This window comes from Seriola lalandi, unplaced genomic scaffold (genome assembly GCF_002814215.2).
Source record: "Seriola lalandi dorsalis isolate HSWRI2012SDOR001 ecotype SW California unplaced genomic scaffold, Sedor1 jcf7180002054554, whole genome shotgun sequence".
Lineage (NCBI taxonomy): Eukaryota > Metazoa > Chordata > Actinopteri > Carangiformes > Carangidae > Seriola > Seriola lalandi.
In genome coordinates this window covers 209671-232609 of record NW_019525107.1, presented here as the reverse complement: position 1 = coordinate 232609, position 22939 = coordinate 209671, and the positions used below count along the sequence as shown (strand labels likewise).

The following is a 22939-nucleotide window of genomic DNA, read 5'->3' as shown; positions in this document are numbered from 1 at the left end:
GGGGGGGTTGGTGTTTTTCCTTCCTATATTTAATTCTGCAGAAAAACTGACCACCGGTCAACTTCTCATACTGAAGATAACAACTCTCAAAAAGTGACCTACTGTGTGTGTGTGTGTGTGTGTGTGTAACATGTTTGCACACACAGGTCTGTTTAAAACATATAATAATATCAGATGATTCACACTGAGCTGTAGTTAATGGGTATTTTGTGCAAGAAACTGTGGATAGGTCTGTAGTAGTAGATCTGAAACAGTCTATTAATTGACTGACAGAAAATCAATTTGCAACTATAACACTGATTATTTCAGTTATTTTTCATGCAAAATGTCAACATTTCATGGCTCCAGCTTTTGAACTGGATACGAGGATTTGCAGCTCCTCCTTTGTCTTCGATGATGATATTAATATTTTGGGGTTTTGGGCTGTTGGCTGAACACAACAGTTGATGACATCACCTTGGTTGTTGGACATTGTGATAGGCAGTTTTTACTGTTATCTGATGTTTTATAGACTAAACAATTAATAAAAAAAAAAAGGTGCAAAGCAGAATAATCGACATTGAAAATAATTATTAGTTGCAGCCGAATGTAAAACGTTAAAAAGTAGCTCCACCTCAACAAACAGAAGTAACTTTACTGGACGAGTAATAATAATAATCTAATAAATAAATGACAGTAAATCATCACAGGGGACATTTCTCTGCACTGAGCACTTAAAGTACATTCTCCTGATTAATGGAGGTGCAATGATTACTCGATTGATTGGTTAGCTGATCAGCAGCTATTATGACAGTTGGCTAATCACTCTGAGTTATTTTAGTTAAGTAAGAAAGCCGAAATTGTCTGGTTCCAGCTTCTAAAATGTGAATATTTTCTGGTTTTCTTGTGAAAGTAGGGCTGGATCTAAGGATTATTTTCATTATTGATTGATTATTTTCTCATTTAGTCTATAAAATGTCAGAAAAGGTATAAAAATATATCTTCTGCATCACTGAAAAAGTCAATGACTATGAGGCTGAAAACAACATTTTCATCTACTTTATGCTTCAAAAATGACTTAAATGATTTTTCATTTTTCCAAAAAGTTGCCAATTATGACGATCGACTGATCAATTAATCGACTAACCTTTGAAGCTAAACATGATAGTAACCTGAATATCTTTGGGGTTTGGACTGTTGCTCAAAAAAAACATTTGAAAACGTCACATTGGCCTTGTGATGGGCATATTCTGATAGACAAACAGCTTATCGATTAATGGAGAAAACAATCAATAATGAAAATAATCATTAGTAGCATCCCACACCAATCACACTTACATGCTTGTATCACTAAATTTGCCATTTTAAAGCAGGACCTTTACTCGTAGTGGAGTATTCAGCCTGAGTAGGTAAAAGATGTGAGTACTTCCTCCATCACTGCTGAAAGCTGAGATATTTGTGTGAAAACATGTGCAACAAACACGGACACTAAACCTACAGTTAGTATGAGACAAACGAAGCAGATCAGTGATGGGATGTGGTGTTTGGTTGAGACCCAGGCAGGCTCATCAATCATCGGACTGGTCCGAGCAGGCGGAACCCGGACTAAACTAAAGCAGGCTGGTTAAGAGAGAAATGCTGCAGACTCATTGTGCGGTAGAAACCATTTGGCCTAAAAGTGACAGCTCCGCCGACGGTCCGTTCCCACCTTGATCTACCGATAGGTCCTACCTGGTAAACGCCGTTCCAGCTCCCGTTTTCATCGATTTCCCGAAACTCGGCTTCCATTGCTGACAGTCCAGCTGCCACTCCTTCTTCTTCCTCCTCCTCTTGTTCTTCTTCTTCCCCCGATGTGGACAACAAATGCTCCAACAAATTTTTTGTCAGACAGTGTTCCTCGGTAACAAACAACTGTTCCGCCACTTCTTCGGTGATTTCTTCGCACGGCTGCGTAGATCACCGTGTAACCTCTGTCGGCCTGCTCTGAGCGGAAACACGCCGCTGGCTCCTCCCACCGCGAGGAGCTCTCTGTCCTTGGGTGGTAGAAAACAGCAAAATGTGCTTTTTTTTCCCCTTTCACAGACAATGCTCCTCTGTGGGCTCTCTGAAAGTGAAATAGGGGTTAAAGGTGTTTTTCAGGCAGTGATATGTGACTTTGTTTGAGAGAGTCACTTCACACTTCACCATTTTTGTGGCGGCTGTAGACACCGGAGAGGAGGTGCGGAAGGCATCTTTTTTTCACTTTTTTTTTTTTCTTCAATACTTTATTTAATAACGTATGATGCACAACTTTTGACCAGGGGACAGAGAATGATGCAAGTAAAGCAAAAATAAACTAAATAAACTGCCAAGTAAATAATAATAACATAACAAAATAAATAAATATATGATACCACTGATCTCTGAAATGTGGAAGCCCCCATTATTTTTTATTTTGCTTGACATTTCAAAGTTTAGTAGGCCAAATCCAAATTAACTTTTAATCTTATAATTTTCATTTTATAATTTAGGAATTAGACTTTTTTTGCACACAATTTTGCCTTTCAAGCTCACAATTTTGACTTAGAAAGTCAAATTTTTGACCAGTTAATTCATAATTTTGACCTTTAACTCATAATTCTTAACTTATATGTAATGATTTTGACATATCACACACACTTATAATTTTGAATAATGCATAATTCTGACTTTGTATATCATAATTTTCATTTAGTAAGTGAGAATTTTGACTTTTCATCTCATAATTTTGACTTTTTATCAGAATCCCCTTATTTCAGAAAATCAAAATGCTAACTTTAATTCCTAATTTGTTTTTGTTTTTTTAAGTCCAAGTCATATCTTGACTTTTTAAGTAAAAGTAAAATTTACTTTAATCTCACAATTTTGACATTTTAATTCTTCATTCCGATTTAGAGAGTCAATGTACAGTCTAAAAGGGACTTATCTTACTTTATTGGTTAGGAGATACTTGAAGGGCAAAGTCCAGACTTTCTTACAAAGAAGAATCCCCTTAGGAGGTAGTTAGATACTGCAGTACCTAAGTTAGCTTGTTAGTACTGCAGGTACTGTAACAATATCGTGTTAAAAAAGAGGTCTAATCTTGTTGTGACAGTAAGAATTTCTGGCAGAATATTCATTATGAAGCATTATCATCTTTGCAGAGCTGTTAGGTTAGGAGCTGATGTACAGTGTTTTATGATTATCAGATCATGTGCATTCAAGGGAATGAAACAGTAGATCATCTTGCAAAAATGGATGAAAAGCAAATCAAGTGGAGTTGGTAATACCAATAAGAAGAGCAGAAAACCAGATTTTTAATTTGAAACTAAATCAGTGGCAAAGGTTAATGTATCAGATCCAGCCAGAAGTAGGAGTGGCAAAATAGGAAAGAAGAGTGTCTGATTGGTAGAAATAGACTGGGACTTTGATGCCTGCTCTCAAATCGAGACTGTGGATCATAAAATCTTTGTTTGACAGTTATTAAAGAACAAACTGAAACAAAAAGGGATTAAACACATTGACATATAGAAGCAATAAGAAACCTGAGTGTGCCAAACAAGTTGAGACAGGAGAAATGCTGCTGTGTTTATGCAGAAAACAGCTTCAAATAAACTGAATAAACTCAATTTATGAGGTAATGGAGGTAGTTACCCCTCCAAAAAGTGCTACTGCTGGGAAAGGAAGATGACCAAAGTCAATTTTCTGTCGAGTTTTGTGTTACTATCATATGGCATATAAACCTGGTGATTACAAGAAACACTGTTGGTAGATCCTGAATGAATTAAAATTAAGGCAAGAAATAAAAGTGCATTATAGGGAATGTAAATGGAAGGATCCAGTAACAGATAAAACAGATTTTGCAGCTGCAGTTCCTCGCCACAAAGTTGTACTATTCAAATTTCTTGAGTTGTACGCCATTTTGATGGCTTTAAACAATGTCCTGCTCTGTAGTGACTCAGCCTCTGCTCTCTCTAGCCTTAAGTCAGGTGGATCCTGTGATCACCAGCACTTACTATTTGAGTGGTAACATCACTGGGATCAGGAAGCAGCAGGGGAGGAAATAGAAAAGAGGAGGGAATAATGACTAGATTAAGAACAGGTCACAGTCTAAACAGCATTCTTCATATTATAGGGAAGCAAGTTATTTGTGAAAATTTCCATGTACCAGAAACTGTGGAACATGTGATTGTTAACTGCAAGAAATCTAAATCAGAGAGACTGGACTTGATGGAATAAATGAAGATTAGGACTAACAGGAGCAGGATTACACAGCAACTGGACAGGGGCCTAAGGCGTCAAGGAGCCCCAAAAGCCCCAGGTTTAGTCCATGCCATTTGGGTCTACATAATTCGATTAATCGGAAATTTGTTGGAAATTTGTACCACTTAAGTACAACATAAACTATAATGGGTCTTTCATCCTCAATTTTACTCTTTTTTTTGGGCATTTTTAATAAAATAAAGAAGAGGACTAACCAATTATCATAATTGTTGCCAATTAACTGCTTATAACTCATAAACTCAACACAAGGTGTAACTAAAATGACAAGGTGTAATGAAATAACTCTGATAACCTCTGATTTCCAAGGAATTGTTCTTTCCAGGAAATTTCCCAGGAATATCAGGTAATAATGTAATAATGAAATAAAGACCTGTGAAACAAAGTGACACTGGCTCAGAATATCACCTGGTCAAACCAACTTTTTGAGAAAAGAAGTGTGTTTTAGAGTTACATGTTCCTAGTCTACTGATATGTTTTTTAACGCGTCCGGCATCGGGAGCGCGCACGTACAGACACGTAATGTGGTGTGTTTATGTCCAATCCGTGGAGTCAATGCTGCTGCTGTGACCTGCTGCTGTTTAGTTAACGAAATATTCTAGCTGGTTAAAACTCGTATCGGCGATAATATGAAACTATTTTGAAACTACAGACATATGTGTCCTCGAGGTGAGCGCGCACAGAGTGACCTAGCAGAGGTCATCATGGATTAGCTGTAGCCGAGTGGGTTTCTGAGTGACAGCAAGAACTGGGACAAGGGACTGTGGTGCTACTAACGTTAGCTAGCAGCTAAAGCAACTTAGCCTATACGTTTTGAATCAGCTTTACTGCAGCGACAGGTATTATGCAAATTTCTGACAAGTCCTTCTGTGTGTGTCGCTTCATGTCTTGTCTTCCTCTGGCCATCAGCTCACTTTATATGGCTGTGTTTTCTTAGTTGTTGTTGTGTAGCGTTGGCGTTAGCCCTCAGCTGTCGTTGGCTGCGGCTAGCTAATGTGTAGCTATAGTTATTGCCTCCCAGTGGTGGAAAAAGTATTCAAATCTTTTAACGGTAAGTCGCTTGAGCAATACTAACGTTACAATGCAAAAATGCTGCCTTAAAAGTAATAGTCCTACACTCAAAATGTTACCGAGGAAATACTGAAGTATCAGCACTGGAGGAGAGACCATTTCAGTCTGTTACATTATGGATTTACTTGCAAAAAGGTATTTTGATATTGTGAAAGATGTAACTGCTGCTATAATGTGGTTTATTTTCAAATTAAAGCAAAACATTTTTATCTGTTTATCAAATGTTTGGCATGGGAAATCTTAATCTGCTATTTATAGTATAGTCTAGTATAGAATATAATATTGTCCTCTGAAATGCAGTGGAAATCTCTTAAATTTAACATACTGAAGTTCCAATAACTCAGGAATGAAATATATATATGCAAAAACACCAAACATTTAATGGGTCTGTCTTCTCCAGTCTGAGGATTTGCCTTTTAAACAGAATATATTTGAGTTTTGGACTATTGGTCAAACACAAAGTTATTTTAAGTTTTATTCACCTCAGACTCATTTTTCACTATTTTATTATGTTTTACAGGCCAAACTATTTGATTAATGATTGGCAGATTCATTTATAATGAAAATAGTTATTGGTTGCAGCCCTAATATTCTGCTACTTTCCATCTTTGTTTTTCATGTTTTATACATTAAGTAACATACAGTAAATGTGCTGTTTGTGTCACTGTGCAACACAAGTCATCTGTTGAATTCTTTCACACATACACACCCATGTTGTGCTCACATACTAAACATACACAGTCACTCTCTCACCAGATGACAATACAGTAAGTGTGTAACCATGCTGATAAGTGGAGGTTTTTTTATACTCACTGTGTCCCTGAAGATGATTCTCAACGGTGGTTGTCTGTTTATTTTAGATTCCTTGAGCAGTTTGAGATCCTTGAGAGATTCTCAAGGCAGCATGGCTCCCAAAGACATCATGACCAATTCCCATGCCAAATCCATCCTCAATGCAATGAACTCACTTCGCAAGAGCAACACACTCTGTGATATCACTCTGAGGGTGGAGAACACAGATTTTCCAGCTCACCGGATTGTTCTGGCAGCCTGCAGTGATTACTTTTGTGCCATGTTTACCAGCGAGGTAACACTAAAAATCTTTATTGTTGAGTTCTCAATATTAACAGTCAAATATATCAAATTCTTTGCCTCTGCTGTACAAAGCATGTCACACATGGCAAAGAGAATAATTTTTCCATTCTCTGTCAATGTCTGAGTATGAAATCTGTTTTTTCTCAATCTGTTTTTTTTTTTTTCATCTCCCTTTTTGGCTTTCCTCTGAGTCTCTAAGCCAGCATTAGACTTAACTAAATACTTGATGCTCTTAAGTAAACCCTTAATGGTATGTTTCTTGTCATTACACCTGATGGTCTTTGTTGTTGTGGCTCTGCAGCTTGCAGAAAAGGGGAAATCTTTCGTCGACATTCAGGGGCTCAATGCGTCGACTATGGAGATCCTGTTGGACTTTGTCTACACGGAGACAGTGCTAGTGACAGTGGAAAATGTACAAGAACTGCTCCCAGCAGCATGCCTGCTGCAGCTTAAAGGTAGGTGTAGGACTGCCTGCTGCTGATATCGCAGTGACAACAGCGACAGGGTATTTGCAGGTCTTGAAAAGTCTTTCTCAAAGCATTTACAAAAGTCCAAAATTTTTCCTCTTTTCTGTCGTTGGCAGTATTTTATAGTTGTTAGTTATAATATGTTATCTGATCACAGGTTGTTGGGAAACCTCACACACCTGTTGTAAACTAAAAGTGTGATTGTTGGACATGTGGCTGTGGATTGTGCCGCAGGAAGCTGTTCAATTCTTTTTTTTGTAGTGTTTCAGTCAGCGTCAGACCTGTAGCAAGCACTGTCACCAATGATAGCTAAAGTAGCTACTGAAGGAAACTCACAAATCATGTTTTTGATTTTAGCAGAAACTTAAATTAATTAATTTTTTTTTCTAAATTGTGTACGTCATCCATCCATTTTCTGCTTTTTATATGAGTCCATAATTTTTTATAATTTAATTATATCATTATGAGTTATTGTTAGGGGCTGCTTGGAAGTACTAACAGAAATGTGATACTATAATAAATAATTCTCTCACCATCACTGGTTTTCCATCATACAGTCATACTTTGGCCAGTATGATCATGAAACAGGTATTAAATGTCATTCTATGTGGTAATAAAAAGGTCTTAGCTTTAAAGTAGCGATTTGCTACATAGCCAGTGTTAGTATTAACAGCTGTTTAATTACAAGTCTCGAAGAACCATTGTGAGTTCAGCATCAAACTTCATTCCTTTACTCACCAAGAGCAATTTCCAGTGGTGGAAAGTAACACAGATGTTAACTTTCGTCACTATCATGCCTTTTCTTCTACTGAAGTTAGCGCTCTAACCAGCTAATCCTGGTCCATCTCATCCTTTTCCGTTAGCAACTCACTGCTGCCATGTTTGGCCGCAGAAAAAACTCACAAATAGCCCCTTTAATTTTAATGTGGTGAACCCACCCTGCAGAGACCCTGAGGCATGGTGTGGCCCTATATTTTTAAATGAAGTAGCCTAGGCATTTCCAAATTAAGAGACGATGAGTGACTAAAATAATTTTTTTTTGTTTTAGAGTTTGGCTGGATTTCAATGATACGTGTGTATATACAAATATATACAAATGTATATTTGTTTTCCTCAGGGGTGAAAAGAGCATGTTGTGATTTTTTGGAGAGTCAGCTTGATCCCTCCAACTGTCTGGGTATTCGTGACTTTGCCGAAACTCACAATTGCCTTGACCTGATGCAGGCCGCCGAGCTTTTTTCCCAAAAGCATTTCTCCGAGGTGGTACAGCATGAGGAGTTCATGCTGCTCAGCCAGACTGAAGTGGAAAAGCTTATAAAATGTGATGAAATCCAGGTAGGAATAATGAGCTTTTCTACTTTTTGGTGTCTTAAAATACTGTGGACTAAATTTGTTATTTGAAAAACCTGAAATTGATCTGTAACAACATATCTGCTCTCCAATACATCTGTGTATACAGTATTCCTGCCATGACTGTAATGGTTAGATTTGGTGTGAAGATGCCTGAAAAATGTCGTGATTTAAATAGTGTGAATTGAGCTCGACCTTCACAGCTTTCATATTGTCTTTCAAACACTGAGAGTGCGAAAAGAAGAGAAAATCAAGTACCAACCTGCTGTAATCTCAGTCAGTGTGCCCCCCCTCCAATTCCACTCAGGTTTGCAGATTGGGCTGGCAATGAAATTGCAGAGAAGAAAACCTGATTTAAGTTTACCTTTGTGCTCAGGAAATTCCTGACCCAAACCACATGTTGTGCTTTGTGAAAACACAGTTATTATCACACGATGATTTATAGATCATCAATTCTCTCAAATGCTTCTTCCTGTCATTTTTGTTGTTTTTAAAATAAAACTAGACCATACATGTAAATCACAGTCACGCATCATTTGCCCTCAGTAGAAACCGTTCTCTCTGTGTTGTATCGCATGTAAAGATTTTAGGGTGAGAATTTATGGCTTGTTTTAGCTTTAGCAGACCGCACTGCCTTACTGTTACACATTGTGTCTCTGAACTACTAATAATAGATTAATATACAGCTTAATAGCTTAGATACAGTGGTTGCATCATAATGAATAATTTTCAACATCGTTCACTTGAGCCGTCAGTTAATTGTTTAATTATCATGTTGATTTATGTCTTTAATGCAGCTGTAATTGTTCCTACTGTATTGGCTGTCTATATGCAGGTGGACTCAGAGGAGCCGGTATTTGAAGCCGTGTTAAACTGGGTCAAACACAACCGAAAAGAGCGAGAGCCATACCTGCCTGACATGCTTGAGTTTGTTCGAATGCCGCTGCTGACCCCACGCTACATTACAGATGTCATTGATGCCGAGGTGAGCCAGGTGACACACAGCAGGTTGTAGTGTAATTATACACCAAGCTTGCAATGAATGAATACGCGTTGATGTATTTATTCGATAATTACGCACGTTTTGACACGTTTTAGCCACTCATTCGGTGTAGCCTGCCATGTCGAGACCTTGTTGATGAGGCCAAGAAATTCCACTTAAGACCGGAGCTGAGGAGTGAAATGCAGGGCCCACGCACACAAGCCAGATTAGGTAGGAATCCTGTTTTCAGTTGCAAGCTAGCTATATGCATGTTCTTTTGTATATTATCTTTGTAATCCACACTGACAGCAAAATGATTTATGGGTCTTTTCAGGTGCCAAAGAAGTCCTGTTGGTTATAGGTGGATTCGGCAGCCAACAATCACCAATAGACATAGTTGAGAAATATGATCCAAAAACGCAAGAATGGAGCTTCCTTCCTGTAAGTACTGAATACACGAGAGAGAGCCTTGTGATTTTTATTATCTCAGTGGATTTGGCTAACACAGACAGGTGTGTCTTGAACAGAACATTGCACGGAAAAGGCGTTACGTCGCCACGGTCTCTCTCCACGATCGAGTTTATGTGATCGGAGGCTACGACGGTCGATCGAGGCTCAGCTCCGTGGAGTGCCTGGACTACACAGCGGACGAGGACGGCGTTTGGTACACCGTCGCCACCATGAATGTGCGTCGTGGCCTTGCAGGGGCCACAACACTCGGAGGTGAGGGAGTTACCTACACCTTCACAGGTTTTGCCTCTGTGAAATCCAGTGTGAAGGTTTTCTTTCTCTCTCAGCAAAGTATGCAATAACAATACAGCCGTGCTTCTCCATTTTTGTTCCGTCTCATTTGGCTCTTTGCAGACATGATCTATGTTGCTGGAGGTTTCGATGGCAGCCGGCGTCACACCAGCATGGAGCGATATGACCCAAACATTGACCAGTGGAGCATGCTGGGAGATATGCAGACAGCTAGAGAAGGAGCTGGTCTGGTAGTGGCCAGTGGACTTATATACTGTCTAGGTATGGAGAAAATATCTTGCCATATCAGGACTGCAACAAACTATTATTATTTTATCAGTTAATCTGCTGATTATTTCCCAACTAATCGAAGAATCATTTTGTGTATAAAATGTTAGAAAACAGTGTAAAAATTGACATTTTAATTTCCCTGGGCCTGAGGCGGTGTAGTGAGGTGGACCATCAACCCAAAGACATTCAGTTCACCATCATACACATAAATAAATAAAAAAAACAGTAGATCCAAATACATTTGAAAACCTGGAGCCAACAAATGTTTGATATTTTGCATGAAAATGATCCTTTATCAACATGCAGCTCAAATATAAGACCGCTCTGATTATAAGACCTCATGCCATTTTTTTTTTTTTTTGACTTTTTGACTTTTTGAACATATGACACACTTTCACTTCAATCTCTGTTTCCCTGAGATACTGTGGCACCTAAAGCCACAAACAAAATGTGCAGACGCTGCTGTCTTTCTTTATTACACAAAAATATAGTTTAGTTGGAATAAAACAATTTTAAGCACAAAGAAATAAGTTGGTTAGCAGCGATTCACACAAACACCATCTAGCAATATATGAATTGGATTAAAGGAGCATGAGAACACAACAACCATATGCAGAGGCTCACAACCTATATACAGTGCACTCAGTATTGCTGACAAAGTGCTGGCTCAGAGCAACATGAGGTGAGCGCTAAGAGAAACAAGTAATTAAAAAAAGGAAAATGAAAAGAACACAGAGGCAGTTACAAACAAAACAAAACAACATAATTAACCTGATTTAATTATTTGTCACAGCAGCAACAAACCCAAAAATAAAACATACTCCACAGCGATACCGCAGCTGTACAACAAGAACAGGTAACATTTGATTCACATAAATTAGATTCAGAGTGAAACTACACTCAATGAAAGCATGCACCTCGTAAAAGAGGTCTATTAGCACCGACCACAAGACATCAAGGCAAGCCGCCTCTGAGACACTGGAGTCTCCTACAAACAGATTTATTCATTTAATTTCCCTCCCAGTTCGAAAGGGGTAAAGTGAAAATAGTTTACCAAAATAGTTTCCTCACAGCACAGCAGGAACATCAGCGTACACTCACACTCACTACACGCTGCGCACCAACTTTGCATGGAGTAGAGTAATCCCCTTATGACAGGCGCCCCTTGTTGTCCAATGTCAATGCATTGAATTACAGGTCCTGACCATTTAACCCCAAACATCTGATCCACCTGGCTACATTACTATTAAACCATGAAGAAGAGAGTCGTCATCCTCGAGGAAGCTGGACCTAGAGAATGTTTGGCATGTATGCTTGAGAAACAACTTAAACTAATAATCGATAATTAAAATTGGTCAATCGTATCCCTAATATCTCCTCATAGGTGGATACGATGGACTAAATATCCTGAATTCAGTGGAGCGGTATGACCCACACACAGGCCACTGGACAAGTGTTACACCCATGGCCACCAAGCGGTCAGGTGGGTGAGATAACTGACACAGAAGAAGTCGAATATTACAGCGAACTGTGTGTGCGACTGTTCATCTGAGACTTTTATTCTGTTTTCAGGGGCTGGTGTGGCTTTACTCAATGACCACATCTACGTAGTGGGAGGCTTTGATGGTGTTTCACACCTCGACTCTGTTGAGGTCTACAACATAAGAACAGACTATTGGACCACTGTAGCCAGTATGACAACTCCTCGATGTTACGTAGGAGCAACGGTTCTCCGAGGACGTCTCTACGCCATCGCCGGGTAAGAAAGAGTGTCCTGGATTCTGTGGCCGCGGCTTGAAAGGATAAGTTTGATTTTTCTCAAATTGGTCTTATTACAATACTCACATAGCACATTTATGTTGAGAGATTTTTATGCCCCTGTCATTATTGCTTTTATTTTAGAATGACTACCTGATAAGAACAAAATCCACAGTCCTGGTTCAGTGCAAACTTGCATCTGGAAGTTTAGCCAAAGTAAACATGAAGCTTCAGCAGTCTTTCTTAGCCAAATCAGATCGAGTTTGGTCCTGGTAATGCAACTATGCAGTGCAGCTCAGCTAGGAAACCATGTCCAAGGGAACACAAACAAGGAATTTTGTACTAATAAACTCTGTAACTTTGGAGGCATTCCTTGATATGGCTGAGTCAGACTGCTAAATCTTCACATTAGCCTTCACTTTACTTCAGAGTGCATTCTCACACAAGGACTGTGGATTTTGTTCCTTACAGTGTAGTCCTTGCACAAGAGGGTCTCCTCATAGCAAGTATGTATAAGAGGAATAATAAATGATCATTAATGTATATATGACATATACATTGTAATGTGATACACATTTAAAAGCGTGTCCTTTTAAATGTAGGCAGGATTGAACATAGATTTTCAGTAAGTTGATGCACAATTGTCAGTTTTTTAGTGGTTTCACCAAGTGAAATAGTCAGTGTAGACATATATACTGTAAGTTACCATATAATGTGTGCATATCAGACCAACTTGCACTCATTTGAATGAGGCCAGTCCATAAAGCAGTCATCTGTAGACTTTGTCTGGGAAGATTTAGCGTTGGCCAGTCAGATACATGCATGCACAAATTTGTGGTAGATTACTGTGTAACATGGACGACATATTGCTACTGTTTACCTCATTACCTCACAATTTTTGTTAAAAAGATTGCTGATAACTTGCCAGAGTCTTCTTCAAATCCTGTTTCATAGTGTTATAAATTGTTTTGTGAAGTGTTAGGATAATGATAATCCTTCAAACTCATGGATCTGTTGCTTAAACTGGAATTCTTGGATCATGTTTCGATGCTTCACCAGTACCTGAATCAACACGCCCTCACCGACGCAGCTGTTTATCCTTTTTCTTTTCTTTTCTTTTTTAAGGCAGGTGTGTTTTTGTTCTGTACCAATAATCATTAGCATGCAGCATCAAGTTAATCAACAAGTAAATTTGCTAGAGGCCCTAGAGGATCAGGGAAGTACAGGGAAACAAAAATATAATTTTAGTTAGCTAAAAGTAAAGTATGCAGATTATATAAATAATTTCCACCTTGTAAGCGAGGGTAAGAATTGTTTGAGCTTTTGCATGCACATATATTACAAGTTACTTAACTGTAGACTGTATGTTTCCTCTAAACTTTTTCCAAAGCAGGTTTTTGATCTTTGAAAACATCTTTCCCGCCCCCTCTGTCAGCAGTTGGTTTGTGTTCACTTCTGTATGAAATACTTGAAACTTGAAGTAGGTTTAGGGATGTTAATTGTCGGGCATCAAATATAGATTCTGTGTATTTAAGTTGTTCAAGAGTTAAAAGAGCTACATAGATGATTTACACTCGGTTCTAATGATCAGTTGTAGGATGATGATGGTAAATCAGCAAAGTTTGTCCTTTTTCTCTCCTTATCAGGCAAGTTATCAAGTGTATCTGGGTAATTGGGTAATTTGTTTTAGGAATGGTGCTGGAAACTGCAGAGGAGCCACTGCAGTGTTTCTGTTAAATGTTTTCAGTCTGCTAGTTAAGTCAGGTACAAACGCACACACAGTTGTAGTGTGCCACTTAAATAGTTTCAACAGAACATTTAAATGAACTTTTGATTGAGCTTGTGTTGATCTGGTCCAACAGGCCGCTGCAGGCAAATCACAGTTTAGTAATGTGACCTTGGCCAACATTACAATGTTGAACATTGTTAATTGTTGTGATTCAAACTCTCAGTTCCTCTCTGCTTGTCTCATATCTCTCTCTAGATATGATGGGAACTCACTTCTCAGCAGTATTGAATGTTACGACCCGGTTATCGACTCCTGGGAAGTCGTTACTTCAATGGCGACGCAGCGCTGCGATGCAGGCGTCTGCGTTCTACGAGAAAAGTGATCTTTGTGAAAAGCAAGAGCCAGAAGAGGAAAAGCAGGCAGAAGGACAGGCAGCTAGACTTTACGAAGATGTCAGTACATCAGAGCCACAAAGGGAGATGTTTGTTTGCCAGTATACAAATCGGTTCTCTCTCGAAAAAAGAAGTGCAGCAGTTTGGGCTGCCACCTCCACTGGATGGTTAACCCTTCGCCACTTGGACCGTGCAACAGAGATTCAGCTTCGCCGTGGTCGACTTCACCTCAAAAGAGGCCTCCGAGGAGCCCATCACCACTTGCATGACTCTCGTCGGTGGTACATGTTGCTGTCGTTACCTGTGAGATTATTTTTTCAGTTTGTCTTCAAAGTGCAATATATTTCTACTCATCATAAGAAAACATAAAAGGTTGGAGCACAGTTAGACTCCAAGTTGCTGCTATATGCCTTATGACTTTGGCCTATATTGAACAGTGAACATTCATGTTGCCTCCCATTTTACTGTGATGATGGTTACAGTACATTGGCTTATTATTGAGTTTACTCATTTGGCATTTGCAAGGTCATTAATGGGTCAATAATTCAACTGTTTTTGTAATTCTTCCTGTAAACAGTGCTTTTAGATTCTAATCACTTTATTACGAAAGGTTTAATACTTATTGTTGCTCTCAGAATATATATTTAGAGATGAATATTGTTTTAGAAAATGACTGAATTGTACCTGTCGACTTGATTATTTTGTCCCTCTATTTGGCAAAATTGAAAAATCACAACAAGTATGAGGTGCATGTGATTTGTTTTTGTTTGTTTTTTTCCCTCAGCTTATAAATTTGGACATGTCCATGTAGGACACAAAGTCTTAACATCACTGTTGCCTGGGAAGTGAATAAACACACTGAGAACTGGCACATTTTATCTGTGGTACATCTAAACACCTGTTGAGTGATGCAGCAAGACAAAATGCTGTATACACGCTTCACACGTCGTCAGCTGAGTCAGTGGCATCTGACGAACCAACCCTCCATGCGAAGCAGTTTGATGTCTCACGTTCACCAAACTGTACAGGTTAGATGCTTCCATTTTATCACTGCACAACTTAATGTTTCCATTTTAACATAAGGAAATGGTAAAAACTGAATGTCCGCATGCCACAAAATGACTGGTTTCACTATCCAACCTCCCAATATGTCTATTTTAATAAAGCTAAGCATTTTGTGATAGCTGCACTGGGTCTTTGATTGCTATTTCCCGTTCAAATACTTTTTTATAGCCATACTAGCCACTGAAAATATATGCTAACTGTGTTGGTGTGAAAATGATTGTTCTTTTTACTGCACTACATTTGTCTGACAGCTATAGTTACTGTATGTTTATTTTACACAAATAAACATATGATAGTTTATCAGACACTACAAAGTGTTTAAAGGGTATGGTGGTGATGTGATTTCCAAACTTTTTGTCTTGTGACCTCTCACAAAAAAACAGTGTCTAGCTTAGACCCACCGTCACATTTCAAATGCCTATTAGTTGTTAGCAGCTCATCGAAGAAACATTTCCCATCAGAAGGTTTCAGTTACTGAAGCCCAAAAAGGTAAAATGATCAGATACTTTACAAAAAAGACAAAGATGAGAAAAGAGTTTGAAATAAAAATAGAAAATTGTGTAGCAGAACTTTCCTCAGAACTTTTTCCTCCCCCATTAACCATCTCGTGACCCCTCAGATTTATCTTGTGACCCTTTTGAGAGGTTTGGCCACTAGGTTGGGAACCACTGTATTAAACTACATGAGCCTACATGAAGTAGTTAAAATCATCTCAACCAGCTACAACAGTAAAATGCTACTTATGAATTTATGCATTAGTATTAATAATCTGATAATGTGGTTAATAATAAGACACAGGTAACTTTTCTGCAGAACAAGTACTTTTACATTTTGCTGATAATATTTATGCTGTAATTTTACTTAGTACTTAGTAAAGCTACTACTACTAATCCTACTTTAATATGATTCCAAATGCAAGACATCGGCCACTTTTAATGGAGCAGTTTAACATTGTTGTATTAACTAAAGGAACTTCTTCCTACTCTTGTTGCTGTAACAAAAGATAAGATTTCAAAAACTGTGTGTATGGCTTTATAGAAGAGAGATTATTTGTAAAATAAGAGAATAGAATAGAGTAATGCTGAACTGAGACAATGACAAGTCAATCTGCATGCCAGTAACAAAAGGCTAAGAAGTGACTAAAACAACATTTTTGAGGGAGATTTGTCTTCAAAAGTCATCATCCCTCCTACCCTCCCTCCTTCTATCTACACCCTCCTTAGTTTTCTAAAGCCTGAATAAGCGCCGCCACCGTCAGACAGACGCACAGGTGAGACTGTCTGCAGGTATAAAGAGCAGCTGGCAGCGGGCGGGACAGAGCAGGCTGTGTTGGTGGAGACACTTTACTCGTCCCGGGACACTGCACAGGAATTACAGTGTGTCTGGAGCCTTGCTGACACGCAATAAAAGTACAGCATCCTACACCAGAACCAACTATTTATAACATCTGGAGCAACATGGTAAGAGAATAACAATTTATTAGAAATGGTGACCATTTATTTTTGGGAAAGTTTGATATGTGTTTACCATAAATCACAGTGTACATCTTAGTTTTTCTGAGATATGATTTTATAATCGACATTAAAGATGCTGCTGACTGTGTGAACATGCACATCTTTTGAATGCCTAAATAATGTCCTCATGGGCTAATACTCTGCTCTACTCTAGTTTTATGAGTTTATAATCACTGACAGACTGTTTATTGCAAGTGGAGCTCAAAGCTTCAGCCTCAGAATAAATCATATTCTGTTTCTAGCTCTGAACAGCTTGTAGTTGACTATATGAATATGTAAGTTTTTGGAAGTCTTCATATCCCAACCTTTAGCCTATCCATGTCTTACATATGTCACTCAACAGCAAAAAATCATCTTGGGGGATGTTCTCCCTCCAGGGGAAACAAAAGCTGAAATTCTCAACATGTTGAAACATGACTGCTGGAAGCACTTGGGAAATGCAACAGTAAATTGTTGAAATAAGCCTGTCCTATTTTTGACATTGTTTACACTTAGCAATTAGAAAAGCAGTGCACGACTGCAATGAACAATCCAGTGTATTGCGCACTTAGCTGATGTGTATGGAAGCAAAAAGAGGCCACAATAATTAGAATTTTAGGCTTATAAACAACTAATTGTGAAATGTAATTACTACAATACAAATTAATTTATTGGAAAAAAAATGTTTTACTTTGAAAATCATCTGTCTGAATTTATGAGGTTTAAATTCCCTCCAGGTAGTTTAAACTGGAAATTCAAGTGTGCCAGGTTTTCAGTTGCTCATCTGAACCTCTTTTCCTTGGATCATAACTGATGGGCCATAACCCAACAGCACAGAGGTCTGACTGGTTTCATTCTAATTCAACTTTTAATTTTTCATCTTGAATTTTAGTGTATGGATTTCACCGGCCCAATCGAAGCCACTTGATTCATTGACCTGGTTTCATTTTTAGTACCAAATAATTTGATTTATTAGATTTAAGCAACTTGAATTTCATTTTTTGATTAATTGACACTTGAATTTTCTATCTACCAAACAAACAAAAAAAAAACCTTTGAAATTGCACATCACATAAAGATACTGGACAAAGATGATAGTTCATACTACAGGAATTCACAGATGGTTTTCCAGGTAAAGCATTTTAATACTTTAAATTCAGTTGAAATTTGTCTTATTCAGCAGTGATTTAGGCAGGCTTATTCAATTTAAGGTGAAATGTATTCACTTGCTTATATCTGCACACTCACGACCTTTATGTTAAAGAGGTGCAATTCTACACTGGCGGAGTAGTTTATTAAATAAGATAGTATTTAACTTAATGCTTAAATTTCACAATTAGGTATTCAGTCACTTCTCAGATTCAAATTATTATCGCCTTTCTTTGCTTCCATACATGTGCATGTTTATCTGGAATAACATCCCAGATATATACATCCACAACCATTATTTTGAGAAGCAGTTTTAAATTTTAGATGTAATTCTGAGATCTTAAGTAAGTGGTTATTATTCATGGATTCATGGATTGCAGAACAGATATTGTAAAGAAGCCCCTTGGTCCTCTTTCCCAGGTTTATGTTTCCAACAGGTAGATGTCCCTGCAAATCATTACTGTGAGTCTTTGTGCCTTTGGTGTTTCTGACAGGTATCTTAACTTCTCTCTATATTGTTTTTTGTGTACAGAGAGAATGCATCTCTATCCATGTGGGCCAGGCAGGGGTCCAGACAGGAAACGCCTGCTGGGAGCTCTTCTGCCTTGAGCACGGCGTCGGTCCTGATGGCGTCTTCCTGGACGGTCCTGCAGAACCGAACTCACGAGAAGATCCATTCAACACTTTCTTCAATACTGGGAGCTCCGGGCGTCATGTTCCACGGGCCATATATGTAGACCTGGAGCCCACAGTGGTTGGCGAGTAGTCCTGTATATGTTTATTTTTACTCTCCTTATCTTTGTTTTTTTATTACTGTTCCCATCGTCCTATTATGTGTGGTTGTATGCGTCCAGTGTGAGTGTATCTCCATCCTCATGGGTCCTGCAGGTAACTGCTGATGTGAACACTGGTATCCAGGCAACAAGTGCAGTGGTGGCTCTTTTACCTTTCATTCGATCCTGGCTAACATTTACAGAGGTGTATTGTATGAATAGTAACTTGCATGAATTGATTTTAGCCAGATAAAAACCTTTTTCAATATGCCCCTTCAATGTCTGCTTAGTGTAAAAAAAGATATAAAGCTTTATACTTTATATACACGTTTAACCATTTATTTATTTTCAATTTTTTCTAAGCAACACATTCCTTTTTCCTAAGGCTTACATGACAATGATATGGGCATGATTTTTTATCATTATTTATAATTGTACTTTTGACTTATCTAATAACCTCTCACTACATTTTGACAGTTTCAGGGCTCCATATCATATCACACATACAGCAAATTATTCATTATTCAAATTCAACACCTGATTTTTATGCCTTAACACTTCCATTACATGTAAAATTCCACATATTGTGTGCATCATTTTACACACAATTCCCTATAAGTCAGTCTGGTTTTAAGTTGGTATTTCTGGGAAATGGAAAATAATAGTTTATAAGGTTGGGCATGTCTTTTTAGTGCAAAACCTCCACATTTGGAGCTGACCTGGTCTGTTAAGTTAAACCAAGCTGCAGTTGATCTGTAACGACCCCTCTGAATAAAATCTTTCATTTTAGATGAAGTGAGGGTTGGAAAGTACAAAGAGCTCTTCCACCCTGAGCAGCTGATCTCTGGAAAGGAGGACGCAGCCAACAACTACGCTCGTGGCCATTACACTGTCGGGAAAGAAATCATTGATGGAGTCATGGAGCGCGTCCGTAAAATGGTCTGTTGTAATATCAAACTACTGTTAATGTTTTTCAAATGAATAAGTTCCTCTATGGTTTTTAATATAAATAACCATTATTATACAACTTCCAGAAAGAGCTATGAAGACAAAGAGCGTTGTTGCATTTATGACATTTTTCCTGCTATGTATTTCTTTGCTTTTACATATAATATAATAGTGTTAATAATGTTACTCATACAAAGAAATCACTGTTTTATTGCATGAGCCTAAACCGCATAGATCAGCTAACACATTAACTTCCTGCACTACATTTGTAATAAAGGAATAGTTTAACATGCATTTATTCCTTTTATCCATATATTATTTAATTTATTTCATCATTACAGGAAATGACTGCAACCAGCCAAGAAATAGTCCAACACATAAGCCCCCATAGAGCCACAAATTGTTGTTATTATGTTTGAGTTTTTGAAGGGATTAAATAAACAAGATACAACATGTTAATTAGTGAGCTTTAGAGGTGTGGGTGGCCAGCTTTTGCATCCTGTTTCCAGTCTTAATGCTAAGATAAGCAAGCTAACATTCTCACTTCATATTTCCACAGACAGACGTGAGAATGACATGAGAGTGGTATCAAGTCTCTTCTAACTCTCAGCAAGAAAGTGAAAAAGAATATTTCCTAAAATGTTGAACCATTCCTTTAATTTCGTAATAGTCAAACGTTTTCATTAAATCTAACAGCTAAAACAACTTTTTATCATAAAATGCTCCTACCAACAACACCGAACAACATCTGTTCACATCTGTTTTTATGTTTGTTGAATTTCCTCATTTGGCCCTCAAACCCTTCATTTGCTGTGGATGTTTAAGTCACTTTAACTTTGTGGTTAATGTTCACAAACACGAGCTGATAATTCTCTGTATCTCTTCCACATTGTCGTTTACTACATTGTTGATGAAATAATCAATTACAGCCACTTTCAGTCAGTGGTCCTGTCCTTCTGTCCCTCTCATCAGACGGACCAGTGCTCAGGCCTGCAGGGGTTCCTCGTCTTTCACAGTTTTGGAGGTGGCACCGGCTCTGGCTTCACCTCTCTGCTGATGGAGCGTCTCTCTGTCGACTACGGCAAGAAATCCAAGTTGGAGTTTGCTGTCTACCCAGCTCCCCATGTTTCCACAGCTGTGGTGGAGCCCTACAATGCCATCCTGACCACCCACACCACCTTAGAGCACTCTGACTGCGCCTTCATGGTGGACAACGAGGCCATCTATGACATATGTCACCGCAACATGGACATTGAGAGTCCCGGCTACATCAACCTCAACAGATTGATCGGACAGATCGTTTCCTCCATCACTGCCTCCCTTCGTTTCGATGGTGCCCTGAATGTCGACCTGATGGAGTTCCAGACCAACCTGGTGCCATTCCCGCGTATCCACTTCCCTCTGGTTACTTACGCGCCCATCATCTCCGCTGAGAAGGCCTACCACGAGCAGCTGACTGTGTCCGAGATCACAAGCGCCTGCTTTGAGCCGACCAATCAGATGGTCAAGTGTGATCCTCGCCATGGCAAGTACATGGCGTGCTGCATGCTGTACCGAGGCGACGTCGTCCCTAAGGATGTAAACGCTGCCATTGCAAATATAAAAACCAGACGCTCCATTCAGTTTGTTGACTGGTGCCCCACTGGTTTCAAGGTGAGTAACATTATGAGAGTGAGAAATGAAACTTGAGACACTTCATCTCTCTGATCACTCTCTTTGTCTCAACAGGTGGGCATTAATTACCAGCCTCCAACTGCTGTTCCAGATGGAGACCTGGCTAAAGTCCAGAGGGCCGTGTGCATGCTGAGCAACACCACTGCCATTGCAGAGGCCTGGTCTCGCCTCGACCACAAGTTCGACCTCATGTATGCTAAGCGTGCGTTCGTCCACTGGTATGTGGGTGAAGGCATGGAGGAGGGAGAGTTTGCAGAGGCCAGAGAGGACCTGGCCTGTCTGGAAAAGGATTACGAGGAGCTGGGTCAAATGAGTCCCGACTCTGACGATGAGGGTCAAGAATACTGAGCTTTGTGAGGCTTTGAGCTGGGATGGCTGCACAGCAACGATTTTATCCTGTAATGAGTCAATATTTTAGTGTGTATCTTTTAAGCTAAAGAGTTAAACAAACTGATGGTCTTTCTCGCTGCCTTGGTTTTATAATGTCAGCTTTGGAAGAAGAAGACAAGCTACTCTAAGTGGTATTTGAATTGTGCTTTGAAATAAACTGTCTTTTCATATTCTGAAACAAATCCAGCTGCATGTCACTCCTCTCCCTCTCTTCATATTTCCTGTCTGCCTCACAGTATAGACTACTGAATAAAGTCAAACCTGCCCAATTGCCTTAAGACGAACGTGCTAGCAAGCTAACAATAATAGCCTTTTAATAAAATAATGAGGTAAAATGAAAACATTCTGAAATACAGGCTTCACCCTTGTGTTTTGTTCGTATTTACTTCTCATTGTTCGGGGTCTGCATGGTGACATGATAAATGGTTTCTGATCAATTACACCCCGATAACAGATTTCTAAGTAGACTTATTTGGGAGAGTTTGCGTAGTGTAAAATCTACTGTTAACAAGATTCATAAATATTGAGCATCCACTGTATTTTACAGCTGGGGTTTTGAGACCCTAAGCAAAAGTAATGCATAATTTTCTGTAGCTGACTTTTGAGACATATCTTCAGTTCAAAACCAACACATGTTCTCTGAGCTGTTAACCATGGCCCCAAACAGAGCATTACAGGGTTACATAATTAGTACCTTATCTCATTGATTAAATTAAGTAAGTATGGACACACCCATCTTTTCCTGTCAAGATTACACACACATGCCAGGTGTTGATATGGTTAGGTTAAAGAAAAAAATCTAATTTTTTCACATAGATATATATTTATACATATATTTTGGAGTCTGCAATTTGTGGTGCTGTTGAACTGTGCTGCATTGTACTATATTATTCTGTGAACCCCATTTATTTCAATGAGGTTGGGCTAAAAAACTGAAACACCTCTCTATATAATGCAACACAGTTCAACAGCACCACCAACTGCATCCTTAAAAATGACCATGGAATTGATTCAACACCTCTCTGCATCAATATCAATAAAAACTGAACATTATAACCTTCATGAAGCTTTATTGCAGGACTGTTGTATCAAGCTGCATTAGTTTTAGTTAGGTGTGCATAAGAAACTGCTAGTATTTAGTAATCCCCCCTTTGGCGGATTTCACAGCTTGCAAATGCTCGTTGTAGCCAGCTCAGTCCCTCGTTTCTTGTTTAAGGTATTTTCACCCACCCAGAGCTTCAGCTTGTGTTTCTTGAAGTAGTTCATGGTGGATTTTGAGGTCTGCTTCGCATCATTGTCTTGATGTAAAGCCAG

At 38.8% G+C, this 22939-nt stretch overlaps 3 protein-coding genes across 6 annotated transcripts in view; 2 read left to right on the top strand and 1 right to left on the bottom strand.

The window, feature by feature from the left end:
* The window catches only part of ptpn1 (protein tyrosine phosphatase non-receptor type 1), an 8469-nt gene extending 6334 nt beyond the window's left edge, over positions 1–2135 (bottom strand). Inside the window, exon 1 of the mRNA XM_023415562.2 lies at positions 1711–2135. Within this exon, the coding sequence (XP_023271330.1) occupies positions 1711–1767 (57 nt within the window). The 5' untranslated portion in view covers positions 1768–2135. The remainder of the gene's footprint in view (positions 1–1710) is intronic.
* Positions 2136–4789: 2654 nt separating this feature from the next.
* klhl12 (kelch-like family member 12) lies at positions 4790–15316 on the top strand. 4 transcript variants are annotated; one of them, XR_015437820.1, is made up of 13 exons: positions 4790–5308; positions 6189–6415; positions 6725–6878; positions 8008–8225; positions 9076–9225; positions 9339–9453; positions 9557–9663; positions 9750–9945; positions 10087–10245; positions 11639–11737; positions 11827–12013; positions 13997–14436; positions 14918–15316. XR_015437820.1 is itself a non-coding variant. In XM_023415640.2 (12 exons), the coding sequence occupies exons 1-12, from the start codon at positions 4914–4916 to the stop codon at positions 14121–14123; spliced, it is 1752 nt and encodes a 583-aa protein (XP_023271408.1). In that variant the 5' UTR covers positions 4790–4913; the 3' UTR covers positions 14124–15316. The 4 variants fall into 4 exon arrangements, 3 of the variants coding, with proteins under 3 accessions (XP_023271408.1, XP_023271409.1, XP_023271407.1); XM_023415640.2 differs by having other exon boundaries at positions 4790–4926; positions 13997–15316; XM_023415641.2 differs by having other exon boundaries at positions 4790–5096; positions 13997–15316.
* Positions 15317–16405: 1089 nt separating this feature from the next.
* tuba5 (tubulin alpha 5) lies at positions 16406–21976 on the top strand. Its single transcript, XM_023415547.2, has 5 exons — positions 16406–16658; positions 18373–18598; positions 19404–19552; positions 20534–21214; positions 21290–21976. The coding sequence occupies exons 1-5, from the start codon at positions 16656–16658 to the stop codon at positions 21581–21583; spliced, it is 1353 nt and encodes a 450-aa protein (XP_023271315.1). The 5' UTR covers positions 16406–16655; the 3' UTR covers positions 21584–21976.
* Positions 21977–22939: the final 963 nt, after the last annotated feature.

Excerpts from the sequence above, each read along its gene's own strand:
- klhl12 (XM_023415639.2), top strand. The coding sequence starts at position 5,251 with ATGTGTAGCTATAGTTATTGCCTCCCAGTGGTGGAAAAAGTATTCAAA. Across the intron at positions 8,226-9,075 it reads TAAAATGTGATGAAATCCAG|GTGGACTCAGAGGAGCCGGT; the intron begins GTAGGAATAATG and ends GTCTATATGCAG. Across the intron at positions 11,738-11,826 it reads CATGGCCACCAAGCGGTCAG|GGGCTGGTGTGGCTTTACTC; the intron begins GTGGGTGAGATA and ends TTCTGTTTTCAG.
- tuba5 (XM_023415547.2), top strand. Across the intron at positions 18,599-19,403 it reads CCTGGAGCCCACAGTGGTTG|ATGAAGTGAGGGTTGGAAAG; the intron begins GCGAGTAGTCCT and ends CTTTCATTTTAG. Across the intron at positions 19,553-20,533 it reads TGGAGCGCGTCCGTAAAATG|ACGGACCAGTGCTCAGGCCT; the intron begins GTCTGTTGTAAT and ends CCCTCTCATCAG.